General features: G+C 41.8%; 1 protein-coding gene across 9 annotated transcripts in view; it reads left to right on the forward strand.

The window, feature by feature from the left end:
* map7d3 (MAP7 domain containing 3) overlaps positions 1-14,071 on the forward strand; it is a 30,458-nt gene extending 16,387 nt beyond the window's left edge. Inside the window, exons 2-11 of one of the 9 annotated variants that reach the window (XR_799720.1) lie at positions 5,441-5,542; positions 5,862-5,942; positions 6,078-6,241; positions 6,510-6,621; positions 7,627-7,710; positions 8,435-8,542; positions 9,255-9,356; positions 9,737-9,835; positions 10,403-11,481; positions 11,679-11,761. Coding sequence is in view for 8 of the 9 variants with exons in the window: in XM_010785655.1 (XP_010783957.1) it covers positions 5,441-5,542; positions 5,862-5,942; positions 6,078-6,241; positions 6,510-6,621; positions 7,627-7,710; positions 8,435-8,542; positions 9,255-9,356; positions 9,737-9,835; positions 11,679-11,804; positions 13,781-14,043 (1,241 nt within the window). In the remaining variant the exon portion in view is untranslated. Of the gene's footprint in view, positions 1-5,440; positions 5,543-5,861; positions 5,943-6,077; positions 6,242-6,509; positions 6,622-7,626; positions 7,711-8,434; positions 8,543-9,254; positions 9,357-9,736; positions 9,836-10,402; positions 11,805-13,780 lie in introns of those variants that run through there. The other 8 variants (XM_010785655.1, XM_010785657.1, XM_010785658.1 and 5 more) reach the window with 8 other exon arrangements.
* Positions 14,072-17,235: the final 3,164 nt, after the last annotated feature.

Genomic DNA, 17,235 nt, shown 5'->3' on the forward strand with positions numbered 1-17,235 from the left:
AAATATACATATTCAATCTGCTGCCATACTAAACAACAGAATCAATAAATTTAAATAAGTCATTTGAAAAATATATTATTATTTTTTATTACCACATTTATTTCGAGTTAGAACAAGGCACAATGCTAACCTGATACCCCGCCCAACCCTTCTTCCAACATAAACCCTGACAAATAAAGATCAATGTAAGCGTTAGAATAATGATAATTGGATCAGCCCAGGTGGTATAATGAGTGCCAGGTTAATATTGTGGTCTTTGTCCTGCTAACTTATTAAAGGTGTCCCCTAGCCAGGTTCTGTCAGATTGCAGCAATGATTTAATGGTTAAATGTTTGCAAATCCTCCCATAGTGATGAATGGAGTGGATTTAAAGCCCTCTGATTGGTTCTTTTATTTCTAATGAGCACAAAGCCTGGCTCTCTTGTGGTCCTGTTTGGTAAACACGGGAATCTCTTTCCCCATCTCATTCCAGTATTTGAATCAACACGTCAATGTAGTGCCATCAGATTCAGAGCAAAGCGCCTGTTCTGAACTTGGGTCTTTTATGCCCCCCTTTAAAGTGGAAAAGTAAATTCACGGGGCGAAGACATCCTCTGTGGTTTGTGGCTCTAGAAAAATGCAGGTTTAAATCTTAACAATTCACAGGTTTTGTGATTGAAAAAGTAAAAGTATTACAGATTGTGATTTCACAAGTAGTGTCTTAACAGTTGGTACTAGGGCTGCTCAATTAATCGTATTTTAATCGCGATTACGATTATGGCTTGCAACGATTACGAAAACAGCGTAATCTAAATAAAACGATTATTTTTTTATTATTATTACCTTTTTTTTAAATTATTATTATTTATTTTTTTTCAGTTGAATTATACTTAAAGTTCAGGGTAATCAACTGTTAAAAACATACTGTTCAAAAAGTGTTTCTCCAATAAGTTGATGTTTTCAAAGTCAATGAATAATCGCATTTAATAATCGCAATTACAATTATTGACCCAAATAATCGAGATTATGATTTTTGCCATAATCGAGCAGCCCTAGTTGGTACATTTTCAGCGTTTTCTCTCTGCTTTCTTTGAGGTACCTAATGTCCTGTTATGTAAGAAGCTCTTCCCATTGAAGCTTAATATTTGTGTTTTAAAATAGTTTACAGTATTTAGTTTGAGCTGCAGATTTATTATCAATCCACAGATTGCAATATCTGCATCATGCCATGAATGATTGTGAATGTACTGTATGTTGTACAGCCCAACTAAGCAATTGTTGCTTGTAAGTTGACACATCAGTCTGAATGAGAAGGCTTCAAAGCTTTACCGACATGTTTTATATGTATTTAGCTATGAGTCATCTCCTCTCAGATTCCATGTCTACCTTGATGCAGGCTTAAGCACGGCTGGCTGAGGGCTCTTCATCCACCCTGAGCTGCTCAGTGCATCACTTAGCAACAGTTACCCTGCAACACTGGCGGCCTGGCATTTATTGATTGTATTTTTGTTGCCATTATATGAATCTTTGGAGGCTAAGAAAAACATGGAGACACGATCCTGGGCGGTCTTCTGCACAACTGGCCCCTGAGCCTCAGAGATACAACAGCTGAGCATCAATTTAAACATTTTGATGTAGAAATAAAGCTGTTCTAATTTTGTGTATCATTTGTACCCTAGATATAGATGACATTTCCATCTGAGTATAGATCAGCTCTTTTGGCCCACAGTGCCTCGACTGCTTTTCCTGTCTTCTCTCTCGAGGAAAGAAGAATGTTTGTGTTGTCTGAAGGTTAATAGGAGTTTAAAAAAACGTCACAAAATCCATGTGCTAACAAACTGTATGCTAAACATAAAATGTGATACCATACCATGCTAAATCAAAGGCTTGTGTTTAAGATCAGTGTGTTCTTTATGGTATTGTATTACCCACCACATATACAATCATATAGCACGGATTCTTGTGAATGATAAAGAGTCATTTGTCAAATATACAACAACAAATGCTCTATATGGTAGAAATGCATTGAAATCAAATATGTTGCTCTTCTTTCACCCACTGTTTGGCCTACTTATGACAAGTGAGATTGAAAAAAGGAAGTCTGAGAACAAAACTAAGTGGGCAGAAGAACACTTCTACAAGGCGCTAGCTGCAGACTTTGACCCTCTAGAGCTGGATGTCTGCAGAATACAGATAATCAGTGCATGGTTACTCGCTACAGCTCCTGCTAACTCTGATACCTGGTTTGTTACAGCTACTTCAGGAGGGATGTTGGATCAAAATGTATCCGAGACTAACGTCATCAGTCTCAAATTGATTGATTCTTATTTCTCTTGTCTGCATTAACACATTTTGTTTGGTTTAGGGGCGCAAACAATGCATATTTGATATTGAACGAATGTTATCTCTTCTTTTGTCCTGTCAGGCTTTTTGCCCGCTTCCTTGTCTGCTTTCCAGAGAGCAAGGCAGGAGAGTGTAGAGTACATTTCCATAGAGATATGACATGCTCACCACACACTGTGCACGGAGAAACCATGCTCTATGCCTGTGGTGGGCCCAGCGTGAATGTTTTCCATACGCTATGGACACCATGGTAAAAGGTGTTGCTTATATGAACCATTCATCGTCATATAACCATTCAATTCACTGACTGAGGCTGCACTTCCTATAGTTGCTTTGTGAAGAAAAGCCTTCCATGGATACGCTGATGGGACGAGTTTGATGTGAAGTAGCAGATATTCTTTAGCTTGCATTAGCAACATCCTAATGATGTGTTCAAGTACGGGTGGGGGAAGGTGACAATATGTGTTTGAGACGATGTGAATGTTACATTACATTTCATTTAGCTGACTCTTTTATCCAAAGCAACTTACAATTACCGATTACAGGGACATTCTCCCTGGAGTAACTAAGGGCTAAGTGCCTTACTCAAGGGCACACTAGTGGTGGTGTTCCAGGCGGGATTTGAACTCACAACCTTCCAATCTTCTCACAACTCACAACCTTCCAATCTTCAGCCCACCTTCAGCCCACCTCACTATCCATTAGACCAGGGGTTCCCAAAGTGGGGGGGGGTCGTGAGACCCCGAGTGGGGGTCGCGAGATGATTACAAAATAAAAAAATAGATTTATTTATTTATTTATTTTTTAAAACATTTTCAGGGGCGGACTAGCCATCTGTATAATTTCCGAGAGTGCGGAAAACTGAAATTAATTCACTAGCACCCCACCACCACCACTACTATCTACTATCAGTTTTATCACACAATATATATTGATATTGCAAGATAAAACTACCCTTACCCTTCCCTTTATCAGACACTACTTAAAGAGGAGCCGATCTGAAGTGTGGCTACTTAATGTAGGAAATAAAATAAAAGTCCTCGAGTGCGGGTAAACACCGCTTCGAGGCGCATCATGACTCGGCAAATCATGACTCAGCAAATCATGTTACAAGCGATGGAAATAAGCCATGTTTTCTCTTGTCTCTCTGAAAGCTGAGGGAGACGCAGTACTAATGGGTTTTAAGTTCACTTGGTCAAAACATTGGACTAGCTTTTCTGTGATACTATAGCCTACAAATCAATATGGTTTTCATGTTTACAAATCTTTATATTTATTTTTCCACATTAAGGGTTTTTATCGATGACCCTAATGTTTGATATTCTTTATCCAAGTGAGTCAATACTGCTGGTGTATTTGCCTGTTGTAGATCAATGACTAGAAACTGCACACACTACGACGGATCACTTTCAAGATAGATTCACAATAGGGCTGCACGATATATCGTGTCGTGATGTTAATCGCAATATGCGCATGCGCGATATTCACATCGCAGGACGTGCGATTTAAAAAATAAATTGTAGGCAAATGAACTCAAACACGTCATGTTACAATTATTTTGCTACTTGCTAGAAAAAGGAAAACTTGCGCGGCTCTCATGTCAGGGGTACTTGAGTGAGTGACAGCAAACCACCAATCACAATCAAATCTCCAAAGTAAAACGGACCCGGTGTTTAAAGGTAAAAACACTGAATAAAGTAGTTTCATGTTTTTCTCCAGGGCAGTTCGGCGCTGCTAACCGAGCTAGCTCAGCTTGTTGCTCTGATAACTTAAGATCCAGATGTCCGTGACTAAAATCCTTCATCCGGTTAAATATAGTAAAAAAAATACCAATTGTATAGCATTAAAGTTCGAGAAAGGATGGTTTGCGGGGAAAAAAACTGTATTTTCTTCAATTCCTGTATGTTTTCATATCGCAATATATATCGCCCGGGGGAAAAAAATCGCAATGTCAGTTTTTTCCAATATCGTGCAGCCCTAATTCACAATTAATTTAAATATCATTGTTTATTGTTTTGTTTGTGTTAGATTCAGTAGCATACTCTCCGATTTTAGAAGTTTCTCTCTAGCCATGCTTTTTAACTGCATAACCACAACATGTTAATGGTGATGTACAGTTCATGTCATTTGCAGTACAATAAATAGGCTTACACTTTGAAGAGACAAGGTCATATAAACATCAATGTAATGATAATAACAGTCATCAAAAGTTGTATTCATTTTTATTATATGCAAATTGAAATTTGAAAAGTAGTTTTATTGGGTTGTAACAACATTAAAATGTTATGTTAGAGAAAGAGATTGGGAGGGCCTTTACGAAGTCAGAAGTGTTCATCAGTAGTGTGCATATCACATGACTGACCCTCAGTGTCTCTGTCAGCAGTTCTGTAATGCTGAACACACACCGACAAAGTGGGAAAGAGGCTGGAGAAAAGGCTGATACCAGGACACATAAAGCTTAATCATTTCCTCACTGGGTCCTTCCTTTCCGCCCCTGTATCTCCTAATCATGATTTCCCTGTTAATAGATTTGACTGTGCTATTGGCTCTTTGTTGGTCCGGGTGGGAGAGTTCATACTTGCTACCATAAAAGCATGTTTGTAAGCTGTGCCTGTATGTGAAATTGCTCCATATATTAAAATGAAAACAGCATGTAGTCTATAAAATGCACAAGAAAAACATTAATTCAACCGCTTCAAGCACAGGATAACTTGAAATTGGAGTAGTTTGGTGTAACCCTAGTAAGTTGTGCACCCCTGGCGTATTAGCTGTATACCGGGAAGCTCACAAGAGTTTGATTCCAGACATGTTTCTCACAGCAGCCCATCCCTCCAAGCTTGTCACAGGAAGCAGTGTATAGCTGGCTACAGGGTTGACCATGAGCGGGGGGTTATGTCAGACGGCTGAATAGCTGGATTGTTCTGTAGTTTCAAATCCGTTGGATCTGTCTGAATGAGCATTCCTATTGAGAACAAAGTGGCTGAATTAAACTTGAAGGAGAACCCAAAGAAATTCTGTTCACTAGGTAGTATTTGATATCCCAGCTTTGCAAGACACGACATGATGTGGCTGTAGTTCTTGGTTTTTTAAACTGCGGATGTGTGTGTGTTTCCTACAGCTGCAGCTGCACAGGCCCAAGCTGAGGAGCGGCGCAGCCTGGCAGATAACAGCCCAGGACCTACAACCAACGCTCCAGCTAAACCTCAAGGGAACAGGCCAGGTAAAAGACACCACATGGTGACACAGAAACACATTGGTTCCCACAGACACTGCCCTGTCACCGCTCTATTGTATTCCATAATCTGAACCATTAGCTGCAACACAATCCACTTCCAGCCCCCTGTCAGTGTAGCTTACTGCAGGTGAAGCTTAGTCATTATCTTATTACTACAATGACAGTCACATGCACACGCCTGCTTCCTGATTCAAAGCTGTTTGTAACGCTGGGCTGCATTCTAATTCTCTCCTTTGTTTTCTGAATATGCGCTGCTGATATGTTTTACCTTTTTAACCACATGAATACATGTATGTGTTTGCAGTCATTGACGGTGCTGCACTTAGAATAGACGACCGACTGCGAGTGGCAAAAGAGAGGCGAGAGGAGGCAGAGAAACAGCAGGGTGAGTCGGCTATCCGACTATCAGCTATGGGCTCTCAGTTCCTGTTTCAAATGATTTTAGCCGTAGCTTTAGAAATCAAACTATAATGCATGTCTTTTCTTCCTGCATGTACGCACATATCGTATGTGTGATCAGCTTTGCGAGACTCTCATATCATGGATCGGGAGCGCAAGGCCAAGATGCAAGTGGAGCGTCAGGTGGAGGAGCGACAGAAAAAGCTTGACGAACAGAAAAGAAAGGAGGAGCAGAAAAGGTTGGCTGTGGAGGAGAAGAGGAAGCAGAAACAGGAAGAGGAGAAGGTAGCTGCAGTCTCTCAGCAGGGCTTATGTTTGCTCATTTGACTCGTGTGGCTAAAATCATTCAAATGTCATCGAAACACAGGTTTATGTTGCAGAGTTTCCTTTGTATATATTTTTAAAAGAGAGGAAATAATGTGAATAAGGACAGTGTAAAAGGCAAATATAACAACTATTTATAATATATATTGTGGTTATGACATTGTTTAGTCCTCTTCACTTATACGGCTAAATGAATTGTAAATATCTCTTCCTCTATGTGATGCTGAAGGAGCACTATGAGGCAGTGATGCGGCGGACTTTAGAGCGCAGTCAGCGTGTGGAGCAGAGACAGAAAAGATGGTCCTGGGGGGGACTGTCCACAGACTCTGATGGACGGACAGGTAGAGGCCCTTCCTTCACCCGTATACAACTCCACCCCTTTCTATTCTGTTACCATGGTGCATTAAAGGGCCAGTAAGGTTACATGGAAATCTCAATGCTAGACATGAGAGTCGTCACGTTGATAATGGGATTATGGTTTATCAAAGACGCAATTCTATCCAGACACATGCAAGCTATTGAAAGCTACTTTTTGCCAGACAACACCCGTAGCTGTATTCTGTTAAAGTGCTCGCCAGCTGGTACACATGACACTTGGCCTGAACGTTATCATCTTAGGCAAAGTACTAGCTTCTTTTTCATAAATACAGAGAGGTGACTGTGTCTTTTTTTTTACTGTGATTCAGACCAAAGTAACTTGTGATGCCATATTCACACAAATATGTTTATATATGTTTTTCATTTGTAGGGGCAGCCGCATCTTTAATAACTTTGATGTTAGCAGCTAACGGGTTATCAGTCAAGAATTATTTCTTGATTTATTTATTTCCAATGAATAGCTCCAAATCTGAATCCCGAAGCGACAAAGAGAGTCCCTAATAAGACCGCTAAAGTGGATTTCTAAACAATCTTATTAAGTCAACACTCAAATTGTTACTCTATCTTGCTGACAGTACTGTCAAAATGTCAGCTGTATGCAAGCCTCGCAAGATCAGAATATATAATTGAATATTCTGTCAAACTCTCACAACACTACCTGCATGTGAACACTCAATGCCACTGTACAATCACTCTCACAGTTGGAAGTTGCAGAAATCTGAATAACCTTTGTAACTATGAAATACGTGGGTAATTTAAATGACATTTTGTTTATATAGTGGAGGTACTATCTGATGACTCTTTGGCCAATCCTCTTATCGGTATATCTTGTGATTTCGTCACTGGGGTGTCAGGCAAAGGCTAGAGGGCTACCAGCCAGGACCCCCCTCTTGTCTCTCTTGTATGAAGGATGTGCCTCGGCTTCTTGTGTTTTACGGCTCCTCTCTGAGAGCTGTCTTTCCCCACAGGAGACTCTGATGCCGGTGCCTCCTCTCCAGTAACTATAGTTATCTCCCCTGCCTCGCCAGAAAAGCCTCCAACGAGTCGACAAGGTTTTGTTTGTTGATAATATGCTCACCAATGTAGCAACACAGCATGGACTGGCACTCTAGATATCTTGGTTACCTTCTATGCTTTCCACAGCCCCCCCCCCACCAACCCCCACCTGCAGTCTAACTGGCAGCTTTTCACTAACAGTTTTTGTATGGGTGGCCTGTGTTCTGAATGTGCCTTTTTTTGGGGTGAAAAGCTGAAAGTGAAGCTTTAGGATTTTCACTCACTCACACTGTCAAGCACCTCCGGCTCACACGGCGACTTTGCATGGAAGTCCAATCTAATGGCACACAAAGAACACCACTAATATCAGCTCTGGATCCTGTCGTGTTCGTGATGCTCTTTGTAAGTGTTTGTTGTTCACTAACCACCGTGCTTTGCTTTAAAACCACAACCACTTCGTTATGGTTTGACAAAAATGTACATTCTCATGTTAAACATGATATTTATCAACATATTCATGCTTTATATCATGTGTTTTGCTACGTGTGCATCACTAAATGTGCACTGCATTAGAAGCACGTTAGATCAATGGGTAAGGGGGGGACAGTATATCAGGGATGTAGCTGCTATGTTTTAATCTTAAGAATAGTAATGAAACAGCATATATCCCTTTATTACGATCTTGCAGTTCCTTGTTCTCCCTTGTGTGCAACCTCCCCCATCGGGCCAGCTCTAGTGTAAACCCCTCCTCCCTTGTCTGTCTCTCCTCCTCCCTTGTAGTTGACAAGCGCTCCACATCCACCATGAACCTGAAACAGATGTCCGAGCCTGGCATCAGTAAACGCCTATCCTCCTCCTCTGCCACGCTTATAAAATCTCCCGACAAACGTAAGTCTCCTCTTTTCCCTCTCTCCTTCTCCTTCCCTCCCTTCCTCCCTTCATCTGGCTGACCCCCTACCCTCCCTGCCCTCCTGTGCTGTCTCTAAACCAACAGATCTTGGTCCAAACAGACTTATTATCAGCCAGGTTTCTAATGTTTAAGTTCTACCAGGTGAAAAAAAACCAAATCCTGGACTGATCTCTGATTCTTGTGCTCTCCATGTCCAGGACTTTACACACAGGCTCACTGGAGCACTGACAGACTGGTAAACTCACGTTAGCTCTCTGTCTCCGTTCCTGCTAATGACAAGTATGCTACTTGCCTTCTAAATCCATATTACAAAGGCATCTCTATAAAGCATTGAATCAAATTTCATTTTCAAATGTTCCGAATCAGAAGGGGATCCAAGCACCAGCAGGTGATTCATTCATAAATGTGCTCACAGGGGTAAAGTAGCCTGTCACAGTATTCCTAATAATCATATTTCATTCACAAAAATCAACACAATTAGCCGATTTTGACCTTTCACTATAATTTCACTGGACTGCCAGTTCCTTTTCTGTTTTTTGATATTGTTGATTCTCTTTCACTCTCAACCTCATATTTCAGCTTTTCTTTCTCTAGGCCTTTGAGAATATCTTTTAAGAAGTCCGAGATACTTTCTTCCTTTCACAAGACATGACTAAATTCCCCGTTGGGTGTTTCATCATTGTCTCCCAGGTGTTAAGCAGAGGAGTTCGTCTTGTAACCGGTTGCCTAACAATGGCAATGCTGCTCAGGCCAGTAAGGAAGACGGCAAAAAGCTTCAGGTGGAACCGACAGGTGCAAACAATTCCAACAATATGCTTTTGTAACAAAGATGGTGTACTCTGCACAATTTAGCAAACCACCACAGTTTATATAGAAAACCTAAGCTTTGTCACAGGTATGACAACTACAAAGCAGGCTGACTTTTTACATGCTAAAGGATTACACACTTTTTGAATATTACAACTGGGTACCTGCATCATGTCCTGAACTATTCTCACATTGGGAAGTTAGCCCTCTCCTCTGTATACTTGTGTGTACGTTATCTATTTAGACTTCACGTCAGCTGCTGTCTGCCCTAGCCCGGTGAGCGCACATGACTTGTAAACTGTCTTTGGGGATTCCTTGTGGACTCCAGTGCCTGCTTAGCTGTAACTCCACTCTCATGTCCGTAGGCCGTTCCCTCACGAAGAGAAGTTCCTCCCTCACACGAGTAAGTGCGGGCAGAGCACAGACTCCTGCCAAGCCTGATAAGGGGACAACGGATAATCAAGGTGGCTAGCATGAACCATCGGCAAACGTTTTTTTTTCTAATGCCACTATCTGCATCACTCAGGCAACCCCTTTTTTAAATAACAAGCATGTCGCTCTCATGTTCACAGCTTGCTCACCCTGAATTTTGCTCGGATTTTTTAAACTTTAACAGCACTGTCGGCTACTAAGAGGTTTTGGGATAACACATGGCTTTGTTCAGTGTCATCGGCTTTATTTGTCCTTATAAACGGGCCAACTCTCCATGTGTCTCCTTTTCTTCTGTCTACGTTCTCTTCCAATTAAGCCTTGCTCACTGACTGCTGAATTATCCCTAGGCAGCTGCTAAGCCTCTCTAAAGTGTGTGTGATTTACTGGGAACACTAGGTATGCCTTAACCTTCCTGCTAATTGAACCTACCAGATCTCTTTCCGTGCCTGACTGTGCCATGTTTCTTACTGACAGATTCTCTTTCTCTTTTAACCTTTTTTTAATTGTTTTATCAAGGAATGGTTATGTTGTGCTGTGCCTGCACTAACACAGTGAATTGTTGTGTTGTCACAAAGTATTGATTGTTTTCTCCCTCCAAGATGACGTCATATTTCAGTCTCTAGGCTCGTGCTCCAGCGTGGTGTTTGTCAGTGCCATCCCACCATTGCACCCCCAGAGCACCGGAATAATCACAGCAGCTCACTGCAGTCTGTGTATAACCATTAACCACCAATGCTTTTGTTTGTCCTATAGCTATGTCAACATTCGTGCAGACCATCAAATGTTAAAATGTTCTTGTTTTGTATATGTTTGTTTGGTGTGATTAACCTATACAGATAATACAACACGCTAAAATCATTCATTCTGATTTAATACTTATAATCTGAAAAAAATAAACACTTCTTTACGCCATTTAACCCCAAAAGATAACCCATATATCTTATGATAACCTTAGCTCGGACTAATAACCCAGATTGTGAGTACCTGGGTGAAAAGCATCTTGCTGTGCTGCCAATCTGCAACGGCTAGCACTCAACCGCTAACAAACAAGTCTGTCTGCAACAGATGTCTTCTCAGTAAGGGGCTCCAAAGGGAAGTGTGTGTGACTCCTTTTTAAAGAGATAGCATTCAGGGACATGTGGCAAAATCAACCCATCAACACTTTTAACTCATCTCGTATAATATCTGCTTTGTAGCTTAGGTAGCGGCGACGGCCTAAATCTGGAATTGGCTAATTCTTTCATTTCATGGAAGCAAGAACTCTTTGTTTCTGCTGTGAAATCAATGTCCACCACAGTGCTTTCATAATGAGCTGACCGTTGAAGTCAGCCTTCTTTTCTTAATCAATTTTGGCCCATATTTTATATTAAATATGGAAATGTTTCCCAGCAGAAGCTAAAAGAACTTGCCGGGCCACGGTCACTTTTAGGTTTTTTCACTACCCTATAGGTTTCCTCTAATGACTCTTTGAAGTTCACTAATGAATTGTTTTTTCCCATCAGCACGCCTCCCTAAACCTTAAAGGACCATTGATTTGACCTCATTATCTGACTACTGTTTTAACTGATCTTCAGTAACCAATCAGTCAGTCTTTGGTCTGTCTCAGCACTCTTCCATGGCGTCCTTTATCCTCATTTAATATCACTGAAAGTTAACAGGACCTTGATAAGGAGCCCATGTAAGACTATTGACACACAACCTTTGGTTCTTAATGTTGATTCTTTCCTGTTGGTTAAATCACCTGGTGAATTCTCCAAACTTAATTGACCCCCCCTTCCCTCCTTTTGTTTTACTTTCATCCCCCATTCTCATCCCCTCTTTCCTTCTTGGCCTCTTTGTTCTCTCTTTTTTTCGGGTGCTTCTTTGGCCGTGTAGCTCGCAAGGCAGCGGTCGGCACTGTGGACGGAGGGGTCCTTAGTCGCCTGCTCACCCCCACCCAGGCCTCACTAGCTAGGAGCAAGAGCGCCGCCGCCCTGTCAGCTGAAGGAACAAATGCTCCAGGTAACCTAGGAGACCCTGACGGAGAGAAAGGATGGCTAGACAAAGACCCTGCTGCTCCCTAGTTACATCATTTTACCAGTAGCAAATCATCCCAGTATCACTTCACTACATCCAAACTCATTCCCCAGACATTGTCCTGCTGTAAGGATCCTTTCAAAGCAAATGGTTGCCTCTTGGTGGTGGGATTACAGAAGTCGCTGCTCCCTGTTTTTAAAGTCGCTGTAAACAATCAGCTGTTAATGCTTTATGTACGGTTATTATTTGCAACAAAGTACAGTCATGTGAGAGAGCATAGTTACAAATATTGACACACACACACACACACACACACACACACACACACACACAGGTGCAGCTCACATGCAATCTCTGACACAATTGGCTGTTGTGTGCTGAGCTGAGCAGGTCTGACTTGGCTGGGAGCATGTCTCTGCATCCGAGGAGTCTCCGGGTCCATGCTGGGAGATTTGCTCTAAGCTGCTTACCTGTTGGTTCTTGTTACGTCAGAATGAGACTGTTGGGCTCTTGCATGTGTTCTGGTGGCGAGACTAAAGCGCTGGGGACTCCAGTACACGTTGCTGAAATAGGGATAGCTAGCATATTCCGTTAAATATGAGGGCTTAAAGTCACACTATTCAAATTCAGTATGTCTCAATTCTGGCACTGGATTTGGTGCTGATATTTTGTAGTAAGAATATTGCCATCTAGGTGGCGTTGAGCATCCCACAGGAGGACTTGCATGTTGTTCTTCATGTGTTGTTGTACAATGCGAGGGACCTACATTAGATAAGGCAGCGGTTGAGAATATACAGCGCAGGCCTCTGGTATGAACCCCCTGACACACACTGATGAACACAGCATTTTTCTTGTTCACTTTTTTTTTTGGATGGAAAGTAGCATACTGTGAAGCACTGACTCACTTCAACGCTGCAACTGTATTTCCCGTGATGGTTTTGGGCTGTTGTGTTTATTGACCAGCCATTACAAACCCATTAGCAGCTATAGATCTCCTGCTAAGTATCGCCCCAGCAGAGCGAAGACACATCACATTAAAAGCAGCATTCATAGCCCATGATAGGGGACATTTCGTGGCTGCTCAGTGCACAATCGGAGTGAATTACAAAACACATTTGTGAACAGGCTGTAGCAGGGAGTGTTCTCCAGGTCCAGGATTATCCACGGCTAATCCCTCAATCTGACACAGCAAGCTCAGAGCCAGCGGACTACAGTCTTTACTCTCCTTGCTAAATACAGGAGACATTAAACTCGTGGTAAGGACAGTCATTTAACAGCACAGTGTCTACATTGTAGACGGTCGTGTTTCCAAACTACTCCGATGTGTTTCTGAATTCTGTAGTTACTGTAAGGCAGTGTTTGTGCCAGAGATGGCTTTGTCCTGCTATGAAAAATGTGGCATTCAATGTCAGATTTTAAATCCAGAACGTTAGAGTATTATGGCACGAAGAATTCTAAAGTCTACTACTCAACATTTGTTGTTACTTTAACTGAACACAACACTCGACACGATCAACATTCATTGTGTGTTTAGTGTACTAATGAATCTGTGTGATGTGTGTGTTGTATTGTGTTGGTGGTAGGTTTTGTGTAGTGTGTGCTGTGCTGTGCTGTTTGGTGTGTTCAGGGGCTGGAAGTGTCTGGGGTTTTTGTGAGACTGTTGCTCTCTGCCCCTCATGTCTCCTGTGGTCTTCAAAAAACGGTTTCCTGCCTGATGTCATGTGCTATTTCTAACAAATCGCTTTTCTTTGTGCTCTTGTCCCCTTGATAAAATGCTCTTTCACTTCTTCCAAACATCATCTGCCCTCCCTTCCTCCCTCCTTTCTCCCTCCTTTCTCCCTCTACTCCCTTCATTTGTCTTTCCTTTGACTCTTTGCTGCTTTGCTGTCCAACTCGACCGCTTTTCACGCCTCCCATTGGCTGTGCTTCCCTGGCCATGCGATGACTGTGTCCTTTACCAGAGTGTCACCTGTGTCCTCGCTCAGCCTCTGCCAGTCCCCTGAACCCACCGCGGGGGGGCCCCGTGCGCAGCCGCAGCATTGACCGGCAGAAGAGCGGCATGACCACCTCGGTGTCGGCCGACGGAGCCCTCGACCCTTCAATGGTGAGAACACCTCTTTATGCTAATGTGCCTAGCACCGCTGAACTACGCAGAAAACAATTGTCCTTGTTGTTATTTACTAAATGGAAAGCTTTCTCTGCCGATAGTTGTGTGACTTCCTGAAAGTCCTCCCTCTGCCCTTCTCCGTAAGCTGGTTCTATTACCCTTTACATACATGTATATTTCTATGGCTATGCTAATGATTATGCAAGTACTTATCATACATGTGTGTAAAATGACTATGCAGGAGGTGTACCTCAGTGTGATGCTGCATGGTACGGTATCGAAATCTGTTTGCTAGATTTGAACTGTTGCTATTTCCGATAGAACCGTGGTCTCAAGGATAATGTTGAGTTATTTTATAGCCCTTTGTCAGTCAGTCAGTTTGCATTTACTGATGGAGTAACCTGGCGTTAGATGGCATCTTCTAATCTGGAAATATCGAAAATCGAAAAATATTTTCGATTTTTTTAGCAAATGAATGACATTCAGGTTTTAAGGATGAGTAGGATACTTTTTTTTTTTGTATAAACATAATTTAGAGAATATTGTACAGTATTATGTAATTTCCTCAGTTTATAATTATGCTTTACATGAGAAAGTCGTTTAATTTGACTTGGAAAATACGGGTAGACTATAATTTTTTTGTTGTGGTTCACTTAATTGAATTGTTGATAGCACTTGAGAGACACCGTTTGACAGCACAGAGATGTCTCACATGGGGACAAGAAGTGCATGCTTTCCTGAATTGAAATGACGTGCTTGCTGAAATAAGCCGATGGCACCAAAGACTCTGATTTATGTGCTCATATCCGGCCTCATTTGCCTGTCAAAGTATTTCTGCAGGCGGAGAACAGTAGGGAAATGTTGTTCCTGCTCCAGCTGTTTGACCTTTGCTGGTCGATCATAATAGAAACGTGTTCGGAAATTGCCAAAACGTTACCCTGCTTACTGCTACTACTTTATCCAGGGACATTTTCTCTGAGTTACTCTTCTCTAAATAAAGGTTAACTATGTTTAAGCCACCCCCCAGAGAAATGAAGCAAGCTGAGCTGCAGCAATGTGTCTGCACTCAGAAGGGCTGTCGTAGGCCTCGGCCCTAGAATCAACACCAAACAGAAAAGCTTCTGTACGCTGTGTATTCCAGTGACGTCACTAACTGATCATGAGCTGTTTTATTTCAGTGCTCAATAAGCTTGAACAATGTGACACAACACTCCTTGATGAATAACAGACCTAAGCTACTGAAAAGCTATTTGATTCAGAAAAAAACACTTTCCACCAAGCTGCTGACAAATGTGGTTAAGCTAGTAACTGCTTCTTTCTAACGCTGATCATCATGGGTGATGGTTCAGGTTCCCTCACTTTAGTCTCTCTCTCTCTCTCTCTCTCTCTCTCTCTCTCTCTCTCTCTCTCTCTCTCTCTCTCTCTCTCTAACCCGACCATTTTCCTCTCTGGCTGTGAAGGGCCTCATTGTCATCCCATGAGACAAAGGGATCCACAGTGGCTGGATTATAAAAAGATCAGACCATGCAAAGCAGACCCACCCTGACTCTGAGGCCTCTTCTCTCCTGGCCATTTCATTGTCTTTTCTCCTCCACACGCACAAACTGGTGTGGAGGTCATTGAAATGCACAGCTGATTGCTCACTCTGATACACTGAGTTAGGCTTTGTTACTACAGGCGGGGTGTTTCAAAAGGTATATTAGAAAACAACAATAATCGTGGAAAATTAAACTCTGTAGGTCGGCTGCATGCTTACTCGTTTCCATGTTTTGCTTATTAAAGGATATTGTTATTGGGAAATGACTTTAGTGCAATGCTTCGAGATGGCTTCTGGTTACCGCTCTGGCTCCAATACCATATTGACTTAAATAGGAAATGAAAATGTTGTCCCTGACTCCTTGTTAGAAACTGCTCCAATTGGTTATCTTAACAAGACTTTGATTGTGTTGTAAACTCTATTGTAAAGGTGGGGCCATTTCTTACATTTCCCTCCTGTTCAGACCTGCCATTTACATTTGCTTTGTTGATCCATCACAAGTGGCTTCAAGTCAGTTCACATCTCACATTATTGGACTTATCCGGTGACCACTTTGTGTTGAGAATAAACACCTCATTCCTGTTTGCATTAAGTAACTAAATACATATTCTAGCTGCAAAGAGCATTGGATAAGAGCGGGCGGGCGGGTGTCAGATATCGGCAGAGCACTGAAATAAAAATCCCTGACACATCACAGGAACTATGATAATAGATTCTCTCTCTGTGGTTTCTGTGACGTGAGATCGTTTTTTTGTAACTTATTTTACAGTACAGTTAAAAACAATATATACAGAGCTCAGACATTGTGGACAAAGTGATCGATTGATTTCCGCACACTGAATTTGAGTTCTTTCAATGTGACCCACAATCCATTAGCGTACATTAGTGATGGGATCACAAAAGACGCATGTTAATAACTGGTCTGAACGTGCAGCACTGAAGGCTTGGCTGGGACAGCACTGTATATTTTCCTCTGTGTGTGTCACATGGTTGACCTTGCTGTGCTCTCTGTCGTCATGTTTGCGGTGACCAACATAGCACATGAGCATTAAAAATAGATGAATTAAACCTGATCCACGGCTCCTTCACAACAGCATTGTGTCACTGTTTGAAGCTAGTCAAACCTGGGGAGGCGGGTTTATACAGAATTCAATCATCCATGTTCCTTCTATTGATACTTACTATAATAATAATAATAATAATAATAGACTGCTTGTTTTTTGATATTTTCTTCATCAATTTTGATTTATTTCTTTTACACAAAAATATAAAAATATAATTTATTACTTATTAAGATGCAATGAATGCTGAACAATATTAGGGACATTTTTAAAGGTTGTGATAACAATATTACTTGCAGTAAACAGATATTAAAATGCACTCAGTTCTCAGTCCTGCCATTCTGAAGCTCAGTAAACTGCATCAAAAAACAAACAATTGCTTTCCTTAAAGGTGACCTATCATGCAAAATGCACTTTTGTACTTCTTTTATACATGAATATGTGTCCCCGGTGTTCCAGGGAACTCACCAAGTGTCAGAAAACACAACCCTTTCTATTTTCCTCCATACCCACATCTCTTAAAAAGGGGCTGCAACGGATCTGATACAGACTGATCCAGATTTGAACACTTCTATGACGTCACAGAAGTGACGCTACGGCTATTGGGCCAACTCCACCAATCAGGAGGAGACAGCCACGGACATTGCCGTTCGAAAGCGCTGGAGATGCTGTAGTACATATGCCAGGCCTGTAGATGGTGCTGTTCTCACA

Source organism: Notothenia coriiceps, unplaced genomic scaffold (genome assembly GCF_000735185.1).
Source record: "Notothenia coriiceps isolate Sejong01 unplaced genomic scaffold, NC01 NC01_scaffold00028133, whole genome shotgun sequence".
NCBI classification, from domain to species: domain Eukaryota; kingdom Metazoa; phylum Chordata; class Actinopteri; order Perciformes; family Nototheniidae; genus Notothenia; species Notothenia coriiceps.